Source organism: Pseudogymnoascus verrucosus (assembly GCF_001662655.1).
Source record: "Pseudogymnoascus verrucosus strain UAMH 10579 unplaced genomic scaffold scaffold_11, whole genome shotgun sequence".
Lineage (NCBI taxonomy): Eukaryota > Fungi > Ascomycota > Leotiomycetes > Thelebolales > Thelebolaceae > Pseudogymnoascus > Pseudogymnoascus verrucosus.
This window is the reverse complement of record NW_017263662.1, coordinates 147,125-163,029: the sequence shown is the minus strand read 5'-3', so window position 1 is coordinate 163,029 and position 15,905 is coordinate 147,125. Positions and strand designations below refer to the sequence as shown.

The 15,905-nt window shown below is 52.0% G+C and overlaps 6 protein-coding genes across 6 annotated transcripts; 4 read left to right on the top strand and 2 right to left on the bottom strand.

Annotated features, from left to right (window-relative positions):
• The first annotated feature begins 48 nt into the window (after positions 1–48).
• On the top strand, positions 49–1,647 carry YPT52 (GTP-binding protein of the rab/ypt). Its single transcript, XM_018273000.2, has 5 exons — positions 49–493; positions 548–567; positions 631–657; positions 719–910; positions 967–1,647. Exons 1-5 carry the CDS (start codon positions 421–423, stop codon positions 1,312–1,314), a joined length of 660 nt encoding a protein of 219 aa, XP_018132206.1. The 5' UTR covers positions 49–420; the 3' UTR covers positions 1,315–1,647.
• A 128-nt stretch (positions 1,648–1,775) lies between these two features.
• Positions 1,776–4,231, top strand: FCJ1 (Formation of crista junctions protein 1). The gene is made up of 3 exons (XM_018272999.2): positions 1,776–2,019; positions 2,086–4,017; positions 4,081–4,231. The coding sequence occupies exons 1-3, from the start codon at positions 1,909–1,911 to the stop codon at positions 4,123–4,125; spliced, it is 2,088 nt and encodes a 695-aa protein (XP_018132209.1). The 5' UTR covers positions 1,776–1,908; the 3' UTR covers positions 4,126–4,231.
• A 35-nt stretch (positions 4,232–4,266) lies between these two features.
• Positions 4,267–6,059, bottom strand: MET7_2 (Folylpolyglutamate synthetase). The gene has a single exon (XM_018272998.2). The coding sequence runs from the start codon at positions 5,923–5,925 to the stop codon at positions 4,357–4,359; it is 1,569 nt and encodes a 522-aa protein (XP_018132208.2). The 5' UTR covers positions 5,926–6,059; the 3' UTR covers positions 4,267–4,356.
• Positions 6,060–6,284: 225 nt separating this feature from the next.
• Positions 6,285–8,353, top strand: MET7_1 (Folylpolyglutamate synthetase; the record flags this gene model as incomplete). The annotated part of the gene is made up of 3 exons (XM_018272997.2): positions 6,285–6,819; positions 6,865–6,996; positions 7,052–8,353. The coding sequence occupies exons 1-3, from the start codon at positions 6,682–6,684 to the stop codon at positions 8,351–8,353; spliced, it is 1,572 nt and encodes a 523-aa protein (XP_018132312.2). The 5' UTR covers positions 6,285–6,681.
• Positions 8,354–9,147: 794 nt separating this feature from the next.
• Positions 9,148–14,126, bottom strand: VE01_03507 (uncharacterized protein). The gene is made up of 3 exons (XM_018272996.2): positions 13,772–14,126; positions 10,685–13,720; positions 9,148–10,636 (listed from the first exon to the last, which is right to left on the bottom strand). Exons 1-3 carry the CDS (start codon positions 14,012–14,014, stop codon positions 9,359–9,361), a joined length of 4,557 nt encoding a protein of 1,518 aa, XP_018132264.1. The 5' UTR covers positions 14,015–14,126; the 3' UTR covers positions 9,148–9,358.
• Positions 14,127–14,307: 181 nt separating this feature from the next.
• Positions 14,308–15,326, top strand: VE01_03506 (uncharacterized protein). Its single transcript, XM_018272995.2, has 3 exons — positions 14,308–14,572; positions 14,771–15,009; positions 15,142–15,326. Exons 1-3 carry the CDS (start codon positions 14,395–14,397, stop codon positions 15,208–15,210), a joined length of 486 nt encoding a protein of 161 aa, XP_018132265.1. The 5' UTR covers positions 14,308–14,394; the 3' UTR covers positions 15,211–15,326.
• Positions 15,327–15,905: the final 579 nt, after the last annotated feature.

The following is a 15,905-nucleotide window of genomic DNA, read 5'->3' as shown; positions in this document are numbered from 1 at the left end:
AAATGTGGCGGGCCGAGAGAAAGAGCGAGAGCAGGTTCAAGGTTTCGCCGTAGTACTTCGTAACTGTGCCACAACTGGCTGGTTAGCCATGTACTTATCTTACTATACTCTGGAATACGCAGGTCCGTCGGTCCATGAATCCCCAAGAAACCAAGAAGCCCATCATCCGTCGTCACCCTCAACCCTCATCGCCCTCAAAAGATCAACCACCATACAACTTCTCAACTTCTCAACTTCTGCACCACTACGCCACTGAATAGCTGAAACGTATATTATACCTCGAACTCTACGACATTCCAACTTTCTCCCCGCCAGGTCTCTCACCGTTATTGATCCAGCCTTCTTTCTTTGAGGCTGCTGTCATTAGGCCGCCCATCAAATCACCTAGCCGCCCATAACTACTCCCCTCACACACACAACATGGCTGCAAGAGGCCCTCCTGGCGCCAGAGCGAACAATGCTCGCTTTGCGCAGTTCAAACTTGTGCTTCTCGGTACGTCTGCCATCTCCCTGGACCCCCGGATACGAGTACTAATATGAGATACAGGCGAATCTGCCGTCGGAAAGGTATGCATGTCGAGGGTTCTAGGGGTTTCTCGTCGCTGATATTTACTGACACTTCTCCCGTAGAGTTCTTTAGTCCTCCGTTTTGTCAAGGTATGAATCTCCCTGGTCGAAATCCCCCAACTCCTTTGCATCACAGCTGACACTATCACAGGACCAATTCGATGATTACCGCGAGTCAACGATCGGAGCTGCCTTCCTCACCCAGACGATTTCGCTAGATGAGGCTACCACCGTCAAGTTTGAGATTTGGGATACTGCCGGACAGGAGAGATACAAGTCGTTAGCGCCCATGTACTACAGGAATGCTAACTGCGCCGTCGTTGTTTATGATATTACACAAGCTGTAAGTCTTCCGGCACTGACAAACATGGACACAGAGGCTAATACATGTTCCAATAGTCGTCCCTCGACAAGGCAAAGGCGTGGGTGAAGGAGTTACAGAGACAAGCGAACGAGAACATCATCATCGCCCTGGCCGGCAACAAGCTCGATCTTGTCACCGAACAACCAGACAAGCGCGTAATCCAGACCGCGGATGCTGAGGCATATGCTAAGGAGGCCGGTCTTCTCTTCTTCGAGACATCCGCAAAGACCTCAGAGAATGTCAGGGAGCTATTCACCGCCATCGCAAAGAAGCTTCCCCTCGACCAGGCCGGACCGCGGAACCCACGCTCGGGACCAAGGCCAGGTGTAGATCTTCGCCCAGAGGCAGCCAACACTCAAGGAGGCGCGGGGTGCTCTTGCTAAGTGATTACTGTATGTTATAACGGTTTAATGGATGTTGGGCAAAGGGGTTGCATGTGGGGGTGGGAGATTCGTTGTGTTTACGGTTGCTGGCTTTCTCGATTCCTCAAGGCTCCGGAGAACAGAACTTGCGGCGATGCGCATTTGGTATGCTTCTATAGGACTAGCCTTTTAATACCTTGAACTCTCCTTTTTGTTTGTTGGGCAGAGTCGATGGTTTGGACGCTGTGGCGGGGGGAGCGAGAGATTGGGTCGTGGTGCTGTTTTTTTAACAGTGTGTGGGATGTATAAAGACGATAGAGCAGCTTCACACGACCTTAGTTATTAAGATGATTCTGTAAACTCTCTCTTAGAATTTGGTTTACTATTTGACTTTTGCTATTTAATATTCTTTTAATACTCCGTTATCGCTATGTGAGTTCCATATGAGATAATGCGGAGCTGATGATGCGGCCGCTTGGAACCGGAATCGAAAAGGCTTGGCGTTCCGGCGGCTTCCCGAGCTTCAATTCAAGGAACGTCAAATAGCTTTTCTCCCAGCCCACGCGAGCCAGCATCAACACCACGACCACATTCCTTCCGCCAACGCAGGACGTCATGCTGCGAGCCTCCCTTAGAGCATCAACAGCGCTCAGCAATGGCTCCATCGCAGCCAGAGCTGGGCGTCAATTGCTCGGCGCGCAGGCGGTATATAGCCGCCCATCTGCAGTATGATATCCCCAACAGCACCTCCTCGGAGACTCGTGATGGCAGCCAAACTAACGAGTATCACAGAGGAGCTTTGCGGATAACAAGAAACCGAGCATAAACGACCCCGAGCCAGTGGTCCTCCCAGGTTCCGGAAGCACAACGCACGCTGAAGTTCCTCCAGCACCAGGAAAGATCACAAGCTCGTTAAATTCGCCCACTCCCCAGACGCCGAGCGCAGATTCAAAGGTGACCCAGACCGTTCCTCTGACGCCTCCATCTCCGAGCAAGGTCCAGTCATCTCCACCGACGTCGCTGGGTTCAGCACCACCGATTAAGCCTACGCCAGCTCCAGCCGCATCGACACCTCCACCACCACCACCAAAGAAGTCGCGAAAGTTAATCCGCAAGCTGTTCCTCACACTTCTGGCACTATCTGTTGGAGGATTCGCCGGTGGCGTCTACTACTCTCGCGTCAACGACAACTTCCATGACTTCTTCACGGAGTACGTTCCCTTCGGAGAGGAGGCCGTCCTCTTCTTCGAGGAACGCGAGTTCCGCAAGCGCTTCCCCGTTCTCAACAGCAAGCCAAGAAGCAGAGAGTTAGGAAACCGCGTCACGATCCCGAGCTCGAACGGAGTTACGTGGAAGCTAGCCGAGGAGAAGCCACAGCAGCCTGAAGTGTCGAAGGCTGCGCCGACAGCAAAGACTGACGCAAGTGACACTAAGCAGAAGGAGAAGGTGGAGAGCGTGAAGGGTGTTAAGAAGCCAGAGTACGCTGATACAACTGCGCCCGCTGCTGCTGCACCCATCGCAGCTGCTCAGGCTAAATCTGCGGCCGAGCCAGCCGTGAAGCCAACAGTCGTCGATGCGCCTGCGCCTGCGCCAGCTGTGGCCAAGAAGGTCCCAGAGGTCAACGAGCCCTCCGTTTACACGCCGTACGTTGAGAGGATTGACCCCATTAACATCAAGAACGCCAACGACCCCGTGGTTCAGGACCTTGTCAAGATCCTGAACGACATCATTCTTGTTGTCAATGCCGACAAGGCCGGTAACAAGTTCTCCCCCGTCATCAAGAACGCCAGGACCGAGCTTGAGAAGGTTGGAGACAAGGTTCAGGCCCTCAAGGCCATCGCCATGAAGGAAGCCGACGAGAAGGTCAAGGCCTCCCACGAGGACTTTGACCGCGCCGCCAAGGAGCTCATCCGCCGTCTCGAGGGCGAGATGCACGAGCAAGAAGGCCGCTGGAAGGAGGAGTACGAGGAGGAGCGCACCAAACTCCAGCAGCACTACGAGCAGCGCCTCCGCTCCGAGATCGCCCACGCCAAGGACGTCAACGAGCAGCGCCTACGCAACGAGCTCCTCGAGCAAGCCGTCGAAATGAAGCGCAAGTTCGTCGCCGAGGTCAACACCCGCGTCGAGGAGGAGCGCAACAGCCGCCTCGGCAAGCTCACCGACCTCTCCAAGACGGTCGATGACCTCGAGAAACTCACCACAGGCTGGACCGACGTCGTCGACTCCAACCTCAAGACGCAGCACCTCCACGTCGCCGTCGAGGCCGTGCGCGCCAACCTCGAGAACTCCCGCTCCCCCAAGCCGTTCGTGCGCGAGCTCGCCGCACTCAAGGAGATCGCCGCCGCTGACCCCGTCGTCGACGCCGCAATCGCTTCCATCAACCCGCTCGCATACCAGCGCGGCATCCCCACCTCGGCCCAGTTGATCGACCGCTTCCGTCGCGTCGCGGGAGAGGTGCGCAAGGCGTCGCTGCTGCCGGATGAGGCGGGCGTCGCGAGTCATGCGTCGAGTTACGTGCTGAGCAAGCTGCTGTTTAAGAAGCGCGGGTTGGCGGTTGGGGATGATGTGGAGAGCATTCTTACGAGGACGGAGACGTTCCTGGAGGAGGGGAATCTGGATGAGGCTGCTAGGGAGATGAATGGGTTGACGGGGTGGGCGAAGACGCTGAGTCGCGATTGGTTGGGTGAGGCGCGCAAGGTATTGGAGGTGCAGCAGGCGCTTGATGTGAGTTTTCCCCTTTTTCCCTGTCGATGGACGTTTTGGAGTCAGAAACTAATATTTTCCCAGGTCATTGCGACGGAGGCTAGACTTCAGAGCTTGAGGATGGAATAGATAGAAGGTGATTTCATTTGTTTGTGTCATCGGTAGCAGCGAGGGAGCTTGCTTAGAAGGCTTGTACGGTACAATGATAAATAAAAGGTGTACAAATATAGAAAAATAAAGTGCCTGACCTGTAGTTGTACTGTCAAAATTCTGATTTAGGATGTGTGAAATCGGTGGAGATTGAAAGAATAGGGGGCAGGCTAAAGGGACGGTCGACGCCAATATATTCAAACAGCTAATCTATTCTGATTCGGCCCCCATTGCCTTCAAGAAGCCGCCAACTAGATGCAAGCTTCCTGTCACAAGTACATGCACCTTCTCCGGGTGCCGCGCCTTCGCAACCTCCCTGGCTCCAGATATCGCAGCTTCAATACTATCATAAACAGCAGGCACACCACTCCCACCCCCACGCACCCACGCCTCCGCCGTCTCCCTCTGCAGCGTATCTATGCTCGGGTTGGGCACATCCTTCTTAAACGGTATATTCGTCGAAAACCCAGCCTTACAAAAGACATCCCTCCCCCCCCCCGTAGCCTCCCCCAAACTCTCCCTCAACTTCCCCGCCAACCTCGGCGCATCCCGAAGCTGCGAGTTAAAAATCAGCACAGCCGGTTGATGGGCCTCCGCGTCCCATTTCCCAGCGAACCAGCGCGCAACCTCGGCGAGGCTGTCGTCGGTGTGCGCGCCGTCGATGAGCCAGTCGATGTTGTTCTCGTGTATGACTTGGCATCTGCCGGGCCAGGAGATGGAGGATAGGCCTCTTTGGATCTCGGGGGGGGTGGTGGTTTCTGGTATTGCGGCGATGCCGAGGGTTTTGAGATGGGAGGTGAGAGCTGCGATGGCGAGGCTGGCATTGTCTTTTTGGAAGTCACCTTCGAGACTTAGTTTGAGTTCGTTGTTGTCGAACTCGGGTATCCGCTTCACGACTGTGAGTTCTGTGCCTGTTTCTGCGGCTCGTTCTTGCAGAACTTTCATTGCGTCCTCGGGCTGCCGGACGGTGAAGCAAGGCACGCCGGGTCTCATGATCCCGGCTTTATTCCATGCGATCTCACCCAGGGTGTCGCCGAGCATACCGACGTGGTCGATGCCTAGCCTTGTGATAACTGTGGCCGTCTTTGCCTCTTTAGGCAGGATGTTGGTGCTGTCATACTCGCCTCCAATACCACATTCGATGATCGCAGTCTGTACATTCTCCTTCAAGAAGGTATGTAGAGCCAGTATCGTAAGGAAGCGAAAGTAGCCAGGCTTAGACTCCGCTCCCTCTGGATTCGGGTGGTTATCCTCCAGCGCGAAGGCGGTATACTTATCCCACACCTCGAAGAACCGCTGTGTAAATAGCTCTTTCGAGATTGGTAGCCCATCCAACCGAATGCGCTCACGTGGGGTAATGAGGTGAGGGCTGGTGAAAACGCCTACCCTCCCCAACGGCTTTCGGCCTTCTGTGACACCAGAAGCATTCTGGGTTAAGAGATACTGCTTCAGCATCGAGTCAAGCATGGCGCAAACACTGCCTTTTCCTTTTGTGCCCGCGACGTGGATGACTCGTAGGTCATTGAAACTCGCGGGGGTGTATGTCAGTTTCCGGAGCCAATCGAGCATTTCTGGAATGGCAAGGCTGTTGGCATTGGCGGATGAGGATGACACCATGGACACCACCGCCTGGTTTGATTGTAGCTCATTGAGAAGAGAGAGGGCTTGCTTATATGTTCGCACTGGTTTGGGTGCCATTTTGGTGGGCGATTTGGTAGAGTAATGAAATTGCTGTAATGATCTGATGAGCCTTGGAGGAAGGAGGGTAGGGCGGATCATTATTAAAGAAATAGGCTAGGGAATCAATCCGCAGCTTCTGTGGAGAAGCTTTTGACAATACACAATCATCATCATCGTCGTCCCACGCTGTTTATGTTCTAGGGAGGAAGCAGATACGATGAGGTCAGGAACTGTTGTTGGCGCCAGCCTTGTCAGCCTCGCGCCGCCAAAAACATCCCACGTGCGGCGCTTCAAAAGCCAGAGGTAAAAACCGTGCATGATACCAAGAAGCTTAAAAAAAAGCCTGCAATTTCTGTTGTTGCTCAGATTGTTTACAGTAACAACAGTAACAATAAATGAAGTAAATATATTTAAAAACTCCCAAGCCATTTCAATTACCCAAAAAATTCAAAAATTAAATAAAACCACACTAATTATACTATCTATACCCTAATAACTGTGTTCGGCACAACAACCCCACTCCGAACTGGTGTATCGGTAACATATCCGCCTCTCACCATTCGAAAGAATTATGAATCCGCGGTTGCGCGGGGTTCGACTCCCCGGTTCGGAATATTTCAGAACCATCTACTCTCAAGTAGACCAGTCAATTTTTTTGTTTTTGTTTTTTGTTTTTATACCTTTTTTTTTTTTAGCGATCCTAGTGCTCTTACCTAGCAGGCGTAAATTTGACATTTTAGGCGGGATGACGGTCTAGCTTTTTCGGATTAATGCTTAATCCACATCCCCGATACGCTCCGGTCTAACAACCTCAACAGCTCCAAGTCACGTTTCTACAAACTATGACGAGCGGGTATGAGAATCCCTTCATTTTGGCATCGGCCAAATCCCCTCGTGCCATATAAACGGATTGCCTCTTTAAAACCCGCATTCTCCCCTCCATTCCCCGCCTTTTCCAGGCATTACACGCCCATGGCAAACCGGACTTATGATGTTAGAATCCTGCAACCTGTATGAGATCATTGCTAACTATCACAGGACGCCCTCGACTGCCTCAACAGTCTCCAGACCTCATTCAAGACCCTGAATGAAAGACGAGCCGCTGGTGTGATACCAGGTCCACCTCACTATGAAAACACCCTCCACGCCCTCAACCGCCTTGGCTATAAAGTCCGCATCCCCTCTCCTCCCACCCCTTCCAATCCCCATTCTAACACCCCCCCAGCCACACGACCTCGACTGCCTAAACATCGTCCACGTCGCCGGCACAAAAGGCAAAGGCACCACCAGCGCCTACGTCGACTCCATCCTCGCCTCCTACCAGCGGAGCCACAATCTCCCCTCCAAAATCGGCCTCTTCACCTCCCCCCATCTCGTCTCCGTGCGCGAGCGCATCCGCATCAACTCCCTCCCCATCACTACCGAGAAGTTCACAAAGTACTTCTTCGACGTCTGGGACCGCCTCGATCTGTATAATGCCAAAGAAGGCCTGGGCGCCTTGGATAAGCCGCCGTATTTCCGCTTTCTGACGCTGATGAGCTTCCATGCTTTTGTGTGTGAGGGCGTCGATGCGGCGGTCTATGAGGTTGGTCTTGGTGGTGAATATGATGCTACGAATGTCATTGCTCAGCCTGCTGCTACTGGTATCTCGACTTTGGGAATCGATCACGTGGATATACTGGGCCACACCATCGAAGAGATCGCGTGGCACAAAGCGGGTATCCTCAAACATGGCAGCCCGGCATTTTCAGTTGAACAGCTCCCTGCGGCCGCGAGCGTAGTAGCGAAGAGGGCTCAGGAAAAGGACGTGGAGATTGAAGTTCTACAAGTCGACCCACGCCTCAAAGACGTCCGCATAACACCCGACGCCAAATTCCAGAAGCAAAACGCAAGTCTCGCCATCTCCCTCACAGAAACAGTAATGAAGCGTCTCCAGCCCGATTTCAAACTCCCCCCCGACACCCTCCCAAAAGAATTCATAGACGGCCTAGAACAAGTCGTCCTCCGCGGCCGCTGCGAGACAAAAGTCGAGGGTAACATCCGCTGGTTCATAGACGGCGCCCACACAGCCGACAGCCTCAAAGTCTCCGCGCAATGGTTCGGCGGCGAGAGCGCCAGACACACCGCCAGCAAACGCGTACTGATATTCAACCAACAAGGCCGCGAAGAGGCCGTCGAGCTGCTCGAGGGGCTGTATAACGGGATCGCAGAGCAGGGGCTCGTGAAGTTCGATCATGTGGTGTTTTGTACGAATATCACGTATGCGGAGGGGTATAAGAGGGATTTCGTCAATGTGATGTATGATCCTGCTGCCATTAAGGGGATGACGATGCAGAAGGCGTTTAAGGAGAAGTGGGAGAAGATGGATCCGGAGGCGACGGTGGTGCTGAGTGAGACTATTGAGGGGGCGTTGGGGTATGTGAGGGGGTTGGCGGGGGAGGGGGGGGAGGTGCAGGCGCTGGTTACGGGGAGTTTGCATCTTGTTGGTGGGGCGCTGGGGGTGCTTGAGGGGGATGATGCGTTGTGAGGGGTTGGGATGTAATTAATAGAAGTCAAAATAGAGAAGGTGCTGTTTCTGTTCCCTGTCATTTCCTGGTCCCGCTGGGGATCTATTCCTGTCGACTATTTCCCCCAGTATATATAGACTTCCCCCGAAGCAGTAGCATTATTTCCGATTCAGGTGTCAACATCGGAGTAAGAATCGAGGCAAGCGGCTGTGGTTGGTGTCAAATTCTGCCTCCAGAGGTGGCGCTGTTTGCTCAGAGGTATTGGGGGCGGATCTATGTGAGATTCTGTCTTATGAATGGAGACGGCGAGAAGGTCACGGTGGAGGCAGGGAGTTGACGGTGAGAATTAAATGACAGCAACATTGACATCAGTAACGGTAACAGCATCAACAAGTGACAACAGGAGGCGGTTTCGCCACAAGTCTAGACAATAGGGGTGCATACCGTTGAGCAAAGAGCAATACATACCGTGTTAACGTAATGAGAGAGGGACAGGAGTTTAGGGAGCAAGGAGCAATACATACGTTAAGTTGCCCCACATCAGGCTACGATTCTGTTTCCTCTATCTGAGCCCAGGTAGGTGCACAATTGATTCTTGGAAATGGCGGTTTTTAATAGGGATATTGTGACCAATCGCGTAAAGGTTTCTTGACGATGGATTTGGGGGAAAAGAAGTCTACATGTAAATATATAAATATATATATTTTTCATCTCGTCAACAAAAAAATATATCGAAAGGTCGGTAAAAAAAAATAACGGAATTAATATCCCACTCATGCTTTTCTTGGAAATAATCATGGGATAAATTTTATAGCATCGATTTCATTATAAAATGACAATATAAAATGAAGTAGTTCATAGTTGCTAGGGTATTCGTAAAATAATATCTCATCATAGCCCGCTACAAAAGCGTTCTCTCATAGGTGCTTCACCCATACCCCATCCCCAAACGCCTTACACAAAATCCACAGTTGGATATTTAAACAAAGCCAAAACACAAGACTGACATCTACAAATCACCCCCTTCACTTCTTCCCTCTCGCAAACAGCCTCCCCTCCAACTCCTTCACAACCTCCACCCAGGTCCGTCCCTCAGCAATCCCCTTGCCCAAAAACCTCCCCATGCTATCCTCGTTGAATCTCTCGCCATACACAACCCGCGCCGTGGTATTGAACTGTACCTCAAGTCCCTCTTCCCCATTCTTCGTCGTGACATGGTAGCTCACCTCCACTTTGCTAGCCAGCGACGCGAGCAGCATCCTCGATTTGATGACGATACTCTCATCGCTCGTCTTTGCGACATCAGTGGGATACACGCGGTTCAATGCCTCGATGCCTTCGACGACATTGAGGGATGTAGCCCAGCCGAAGCTGACAGTATCGAGGAGCTCCTTGATCGTCGTCTGTGACTGCGGCATACCGCGGATCCCATCACGGATGCTCTCCACAAAGAAGGCCTTCTCTGGTGTCAACGGCAGGGGATTACGCTCACGGTTCGCAGCGATGTACCAGAGATCAATGCGCGAATTGGCCTGAGCATTCTTCACTTGACCATCCTTGGTTCTGAATGACGATGCATCGAATACGAGCTCCAGGTCACTGCGAAGGGACAACGAGAGGGTAGTCCCTGAGATTCCAGTGATAGTCCACCCGTATTTCTCCTCAAGTGCGTCTGCCTTTGCCTTCAGCGCTGCGATCTCCGAGCCCGTCCATCCGCGGCATTCTTCGCGGATCTTGTCAGCCTCACGAATTTCATCGAGGCAGGCCTGTTTCCTCTCGGTTGCGGCCTTGAAGCGAGTCTCGTTGTCTTCCATTTGGCTGCGTAGCTCTTGGACGAACGCTTTCTTTGACTCAATATCGGCGTCGAGGGCCACGAGACACTCCCGCGCTTCGGCGAGATCTTCTTGGTTACAATTGGCGATTTCTTCCGCTGAAGTTTGTAAATCCGCCTCTTGTTGGAGCAATGTCTCATACTTTTGTACAAGTTCTGGAACGACGTTGTCGAGTAGTTCTTGCTGCTTGGCCAAAGTTTCCGCATCAGAACTCATGCCCTCTGCGATTGTGATGAGGCCATCTCGAAGGCCATCCAATAGCTTCATTCGCCACTCATACCACATGCCCTTACTAACCAGCCTCGAATGAGTCTTGATGTTTCGGAATTGGTTATCCATAAGCTTCTTCACATCTGGAGTGGCAGAGATGTATTCCTGGAATAGAGGAGGATTTTCGTCAAAAGTCTCCGTCTCTATTTCACGAACCATCTTGCGGCCTTCAGAAATATACTTCTTCAGCTCACGGCAGGACTGTAGTGTGTTAGTTGGAGCATAAAATTGGGCCTGGGAGTAACTTACATGTTGGAACAACTCAAGCATGGGAAGAGTGCAGGCAGCACTGACGACGCAATTTTCCAATGATCCATCGTCCTTTCCAAGTTGGCCTTCTGATCCGTCCTGTGCAGTAGCATTAGGGGCAATTGTATGCCGCCTCTTCGTGGTTGTCAATTCCATGAACCTGATACTGGTCAGGTTTAGGAAATCTTGAAGCTGTATGCGATCCTCCACGTCGTCTTCATCCATGGTAATTGGGTGATTTGACGTGATACTAGCTTCAAACGGAATGGCAGTACCGGCTCCAACAGTTGCCTCAGCGTCCTTGAACTTGGCCTGACCCTTAGGGGTGGTGGCCGTAGCAACCTTGGCAGGCGATGAAGCCATAGTCGGCGTGGAGGCATTTCCACTTGTGAATTCCAAGCTTCGGCGGACTGCGCGTGTTAAACGGCCAGTTGTCTCTTCTTTTGATGGAGGTGCTCTTAGCTTCACGTTTTTGACGGGGCTACCTTCGAAGTTCTTTAGTCTCTTGGTACCGCCCTCATCATCATCGCCGTTTTCATCGTCGTCGTCAAGTTCCGCAGGGCGCTTCCCAAGGATACCTTTGGCTGCTCCAACATGCAAGCTCTTACGGCCTTTTAGGGGTCGCTTCTTTGGGGTGAGGCTTTGAATCATTTCCTTGAGGTTGACAGTTGCATCCTTTTCGTCATCCAACATGTCGGCCTCCCTCTCCATGACTTTGCGCCCATCTTCGCGGTCCCTCTCTTCCTCACGCTCCCTATCTACCTCATGTTCAATGATTTCGGCATCGTTAAAGCGAATAACACGAGCAGCATCGCCCATTCTACTTGGCTGGAATGAGGACGCTTGGTCCCCAATTGAGCCGCGACGATCAAGAATCGCAGCGACGCGAGGAGATCCAAGCCCTGGCCGGTCTATCCCAACACCTGAAGAGCGCCTACTCTGGGGCTTGAGTATGATGCTTGGGGTGGCAATGTTGTTATCGACATTCCTTTGAAAGAGTTTGTTTGGTGTGGTTGGCTTTTTACTTGGTGTAAACCTGGGAGATGCATTGGCGGCTTTGGTCTCTCTTTCGAATAGTCGCTGTGGCGAACCAGTGCGCATTGCAATGCTCTTTGACGGAGGAGTTTTCCCAGGAGTGGTTGGCCGCACCGACTGTGGCGTGGCTTGCTTGGAAGGCGTGGTTGGCTTTTGAAGAGGGCTTGGTGTTGCCGCTGACTTCACAGCATCTGTGATCGCCGAAGATGTCTTGGGGGTCATGGACGTCCTGAGGCCGGAACTCCTGCGTAGACCTTTGCCTCTGAAGGCATGAATACTAGGGCTTCCCGTTTCGGAAGCAGTAGTGGCGGTTGGAACTGGGCGTTGAATAGACGATGGCACATCTGGTTGGAAAGGAGAACTGAGAACCTCTGCATGATCAACCTCTTCGACCAGTATCCGTTTGGCTTCTGGCCTCGAAATGCTGCTTGGTGGGTGTGCAACAATCTCGTTGTACGCAGCCTTCATGTCTGGGTAAAGAGGTGCAGTCTTAGGTGTTGCGGGTTGAGCTGGTTGAATACCGCCCATAGCCACTGTGAAATCCATGGTCTCATCGCCAAGAGATGAGTCTTCAACAGAAGACCTGCGACGAGTGCTCCGTCTCCGGACTGATTGGCGCCTATTCTTGGGCTGAGCATCTTTACCAATGATACCACCAATGGCAACAGTCATGTCCATAGTCATCTCCTCATCGGATTCCTGAGGCGATGAATCGTGCACTGGTGCTGAGAAGATGTGACCAACGGCCTTCGTCATTTCCATGGTCATCTCCATGGTGCCATCTTCATCAGGCTGCTCAGTAGGCATAATACGACCTACTGCCCTAGTCATATCCATGGTGATGTCCATTGACTGATCGTCATCATCGGAAAGTTGTGATTCAGGAGCTTGAAGGATACCACCAACTGAGCGCGTCATTTCCATCGTCATGCCATCGTCTTCATCATTCGCGTCCTGTTGACGTGTCCCAGCAACAGCGAACGCTGGTGAAAACGGGTTGATGTTTTCTTGGTCTGTCTGTGACTCGAGATTTGCTGCCACAGACCTCTGTGACCAAGGCGCAAAGGAGGCGACAACGTCCTCATCCTCTTCAATGCCCAGAGGGCCATTTTCATCAAAGTCAATTCCCTGTGTACCGGCTTGTTGTGCCGCTAGCTGTAAAGCCCTTTCTAGGCGTACGCTAGACCCATCGCTTGCGAATGACTTTACAGATGCCATGGACATGTCTGTACCTTCTCCCATGTCGATCGACATTGCCGTACCATCATCGTCAGAGTCGCTGTTTGAGTCCGAAGAGCCGTCCTCGTTGAAGTTTTCATTTGCGCCTTCAACCACTGAGCTCCCCTCGGACGGACTGGAAGAAAAGAATTCGTCGTCAGGGTTGTTAAAGTTAAGAGGCGGTATGCCCGAGCTTCGTCTGCGTTTCTTCTGGTGTAGTGCGCGCTGGTCATCAGGAGTTTCCGATTCCGATACTTTGTCCTCAACTTGCTCAGGAGGCGTCGAAGGAGGTTCCGATGGATCAGAACCGAATGGTCCAGATTGAGTGTTTGGCGAGCCGATTGTGCCATTGGAGGCGGAAGAGTTCCGACGCGTTGAGTTGGTTGAGTTGGAGGAAGTGGTCGAGTCCTGCATGTAGTCCACCACATCCCAGGTATGGAGAGTTGCCTCTGGAGCGAAGGACACACGGCGTGCTGCTAACGACTTGCGACGAGCATCTCGTCGAGCTTTCTCTTTATCTTGGGCTTCATCACTGTCGCGTTTTCTGGCGGCGGCTTGTTGTTCTTCCTCTGTACGAAGCATAACCTTGTTATCTGATGTAGTCGTGCTTTCCAGAAGCGTAAACGGATCCGCAGTATCATCGTTCGTGGCGTCTCTCAAGGAGCTCGATTGCGCCGTCGCCTGCTGGCCTGGTTTCCTGGGGCTTGGCTTGCGAGCCGGTATCTCTTGCAGAGGAGCAATAGTGGGCTTCAGAATCGACCTTGGTGGAGGAGCAGCAATTGACTTCAAGATGTTAGTATGGTAGTGCCAAAACGTGGTTCATGGTTTTCTCACCTTGCGTCTGTTGCCAGAACTGCTCATGAGCGCATCAAGACCCCCAGGGCCTATGCTTTTGCTGCGGGACTTCTTTGCCGCTTTTCCAGCACCTGGAGCTCTCTTGTTGCTGTCCACCATCGCTCCAATATCTGCCGTCATATTCTCCTTGTCCATTGTTGAGCTAGAGGAAGGCACATGAGCCAGCGATTTGCGCGACTTCGGCCGCGCAGCCGGCAGAGTCATGTCGCCTCGAGAAGACATGTCGGTATATGGCTCAGAAGCCGATTCTGTAATGCGATATCCCAATCGTGAGCTCAAGTTTGGTGTTGGGAGCTATAGGGACATTATTTACAATGGTGACGTCTGATTTGCGGGACAGTTCGAGATGTCAACAAACACGGACGCGACTCGCTTATCCACAATCAAGACCCCCATCGCGACTAGATCACGTGATGCGGAGCAAAATCCCAACTACCAACGCGCTAACCTACTTCACTCTTAGCGTATGTTTGAGAAAAAGTTCAGGGCATCCCAGCCCTATCTTCGCTTGCGCCTGCAAATCCGCGTTTTGAGGTAAGTGAAGTCAACGACGATACTTTGCACGACTTTTCGACAATCGCGACAATCCACCAAACGCAAAAATGGCCACCGAATTGACCGTCCAGTCCGAGCGCGCTTTCCAGAAGCAGCCGCATATCTTCCTTAACTCCAAGGTCAAGGCCAAGTCGGCGAGAGCTGGCAAGGGAGGACGCAGATGGTATAAGGATGTTGGTCTTGGGTTCAGGACCCCAAAGACCGCCATTGAGGGAACCTACATTGGTATGTCGACACCGGATTCTTGGAAAATACGAAGGGAATGCGAAATTGCTAGGAGCTCGAGGATGGGGTGGGAAGTTGCGCACTTCTTCACCTGAAAGTGGAAGAGAATGTTGATACTCGAGCTCCTGGTGTCGCATGGCAACAGATATCGGAGGAAAACACAAACTTAAACAGCTGCTAATATTGCGCGCCTCACAGACAAGAAGTGCCCATTCGTCGGCCAAGTCTCCATCCGTGGCCGTATCCTCACCGGAACTGTCGTCTCCACCAAGATGCACAGAACCCTCATCATCCGCCGCGAGTACCTCCACTTCGTCCCCAAGTACGCCCGTTACGAGAAGCGCCACAAGAACCTCGCTGCGCACGTTTCGCCAGCTTTCCGTGTTGAGGAGGGTGACCAGGTCACCGTCGGCCAATGCCGCCCATTGAGCAAGACTGTAAGTAAAAAAAATACCCATCGGATAAACAGATCTATGATCTTTGGAAACGAAACGCGATTTACACCCGCGCCCTCTACTTGTCTTAAAGAGCAAGTAGCACTCTGGAACGGCCGGCTGATATGGCAATAGGTCCGATTCAATGTTCTCCGCGTTCTCCCAAGAACCGGCAAGGCCGTCAAGGCTTTCTCTAAATTCTAAGCGACTCTTTTCCTCGGGGTTCAGGCTGCATGGGATTGGGATGATCGGAACAAGGAGAGTGTCATCATGGGTCTTTGTTAGACTGCGATTAGCTACGAATACTCAACAATGAAACACCTTCAATTCGACTGAAGCGCGTTTGTGACATGAGCATGCAGCTATGAAATGTTTGGTGGTGCTATTAACTTGTTTCGAACAGGACACACCGACAATATTTACGGATCGTGGACTGCGGAAAAGCCGACTGGGAATTTCGATTTCTTCCCCGAAGCCAATGGTGGCAGCCGACTCTTCTTCGAAATACGCCATATTGATCGAATTACTACGACCAAATCGAACTCATGAAGGGACTGTCTTGCGACATCAGCACCACAGTGAACCGGACATCCACCAGCACCATCCCACCAAATAAAGCCCAATCCGCTTCCCAGCCATCTTTTCATTCTGTCATATCCCCGTTGAAATGATGAACCACCATTACGTTAACCCAGCTCACTCAGATGCACAAGTTGCACTTGCTGAGAACACGTATCAACATTCTGATCAACTTCCTCCTCTCCCCATTTCTTTCTGTTTATTTACCTGGGGCTATAACTTTACACTAGCTACGAAATTACAACCAATTTTCGACTACAACTGACATGCTTGTTTTATTCCTCGTGAGAGTGAAACTTGGCATGCACCATCGATATCGT

Excerpts from the sequence above, each read along its gene's own strand:
- MET7_2 (XM_018272998.2), bottom strand. The coding sequence starts at position 5,925 with ATGATCCGCCCTACCCTCCTTCCTCCAAGGCTCATCAGATCATTACAG.
- YPT52 (XM_018273000.2), top strand. The coding sequence starts at position 421 with ATGGCTGCAAGAGGCCCTCCTGGCGCCAGAGCGAACAATGCTCGCTTT. Across the intron at positions 658-718 it reads TAGTCCTCCGTTTTGTCAAG|GACCAATTCGATGATTACCG; the intron begins GTATGAATCTCC and ends ACACTATCACAG. Across the intron at positions 911-966 it reads TTTATGATATTACACAAGCT|TCGTCCCTCGACAAGGCAAA; the intron begins GTAAGTCTTCCG and ends ATGTTCCAATAG.
- FCJ1 (XM_018272999.2), top strand. The coding sequence starts at position 1,909 with ATGCTGCGAGCCTCCCTTAGAGCATCAACAGCGCTCAGCAATGGCTCC. Across the intron at positions 2,020-2,085 it reads TATATAGCCGCCCATCTGCA|AGGAGCTTTGCGGATAACAA; the intron begins GTATGATATCCC and ends CGAGTATCACAG. Across the intron at positions 4,018-4,080 it reads AGGTGCAGCAGGCGCTTGAT|GTCATTGCGACGGAGGCTAG; the intron begins GTGAGTTTTCCC and ends ATATTTTCCCAG.
- VE01_03506 (XM_018272995.2), top strand. The coding sequence starts at position 14,395 with ATGGCCACCGAATTGACCGTCCAGTCCGAGCGCGCTTTCCAGAAGCAG. Across the intron at positions 14,573-14,770 it reads CATTGAGGGAACCTACATTG|ACAAGAAGTGCCCATTCGTC; the intron begins GTATGTCGACAC and ends CGCGCCTCACAG. Across the intron at positions 15,010-15,141 it reads GCCGCCCATTGAGCAAGACT|GTCCGATTCAATGTTCTCCG; the intron begins GTAAGTAAAAAA and ends ATATGGCAATAG.
- VE01_03507 (XM_018272996.2), bottom strand. The coding sequence starts at position 14,014 with ATGTCTTCTCGAGGCGACATGACTCTGCCGGCTGCGCGGCCGAAGTCG. Across the intron at positions 13,721-13,771 it reads GTTCTGGCAACAGACGCAAG|TCAATTGCTGCTCCTCCACC; the intron begins GTGAGAAAACCA and ends AACATCTTGAAG. Across the intron at positions 10,637-10,684 it reads TGCTTGAGTTGTTCCAACAT|TCCTGCCGTGAGCTGAAGAA; the intron begins GTAAGTTACTCC and ends AACACACTACAG.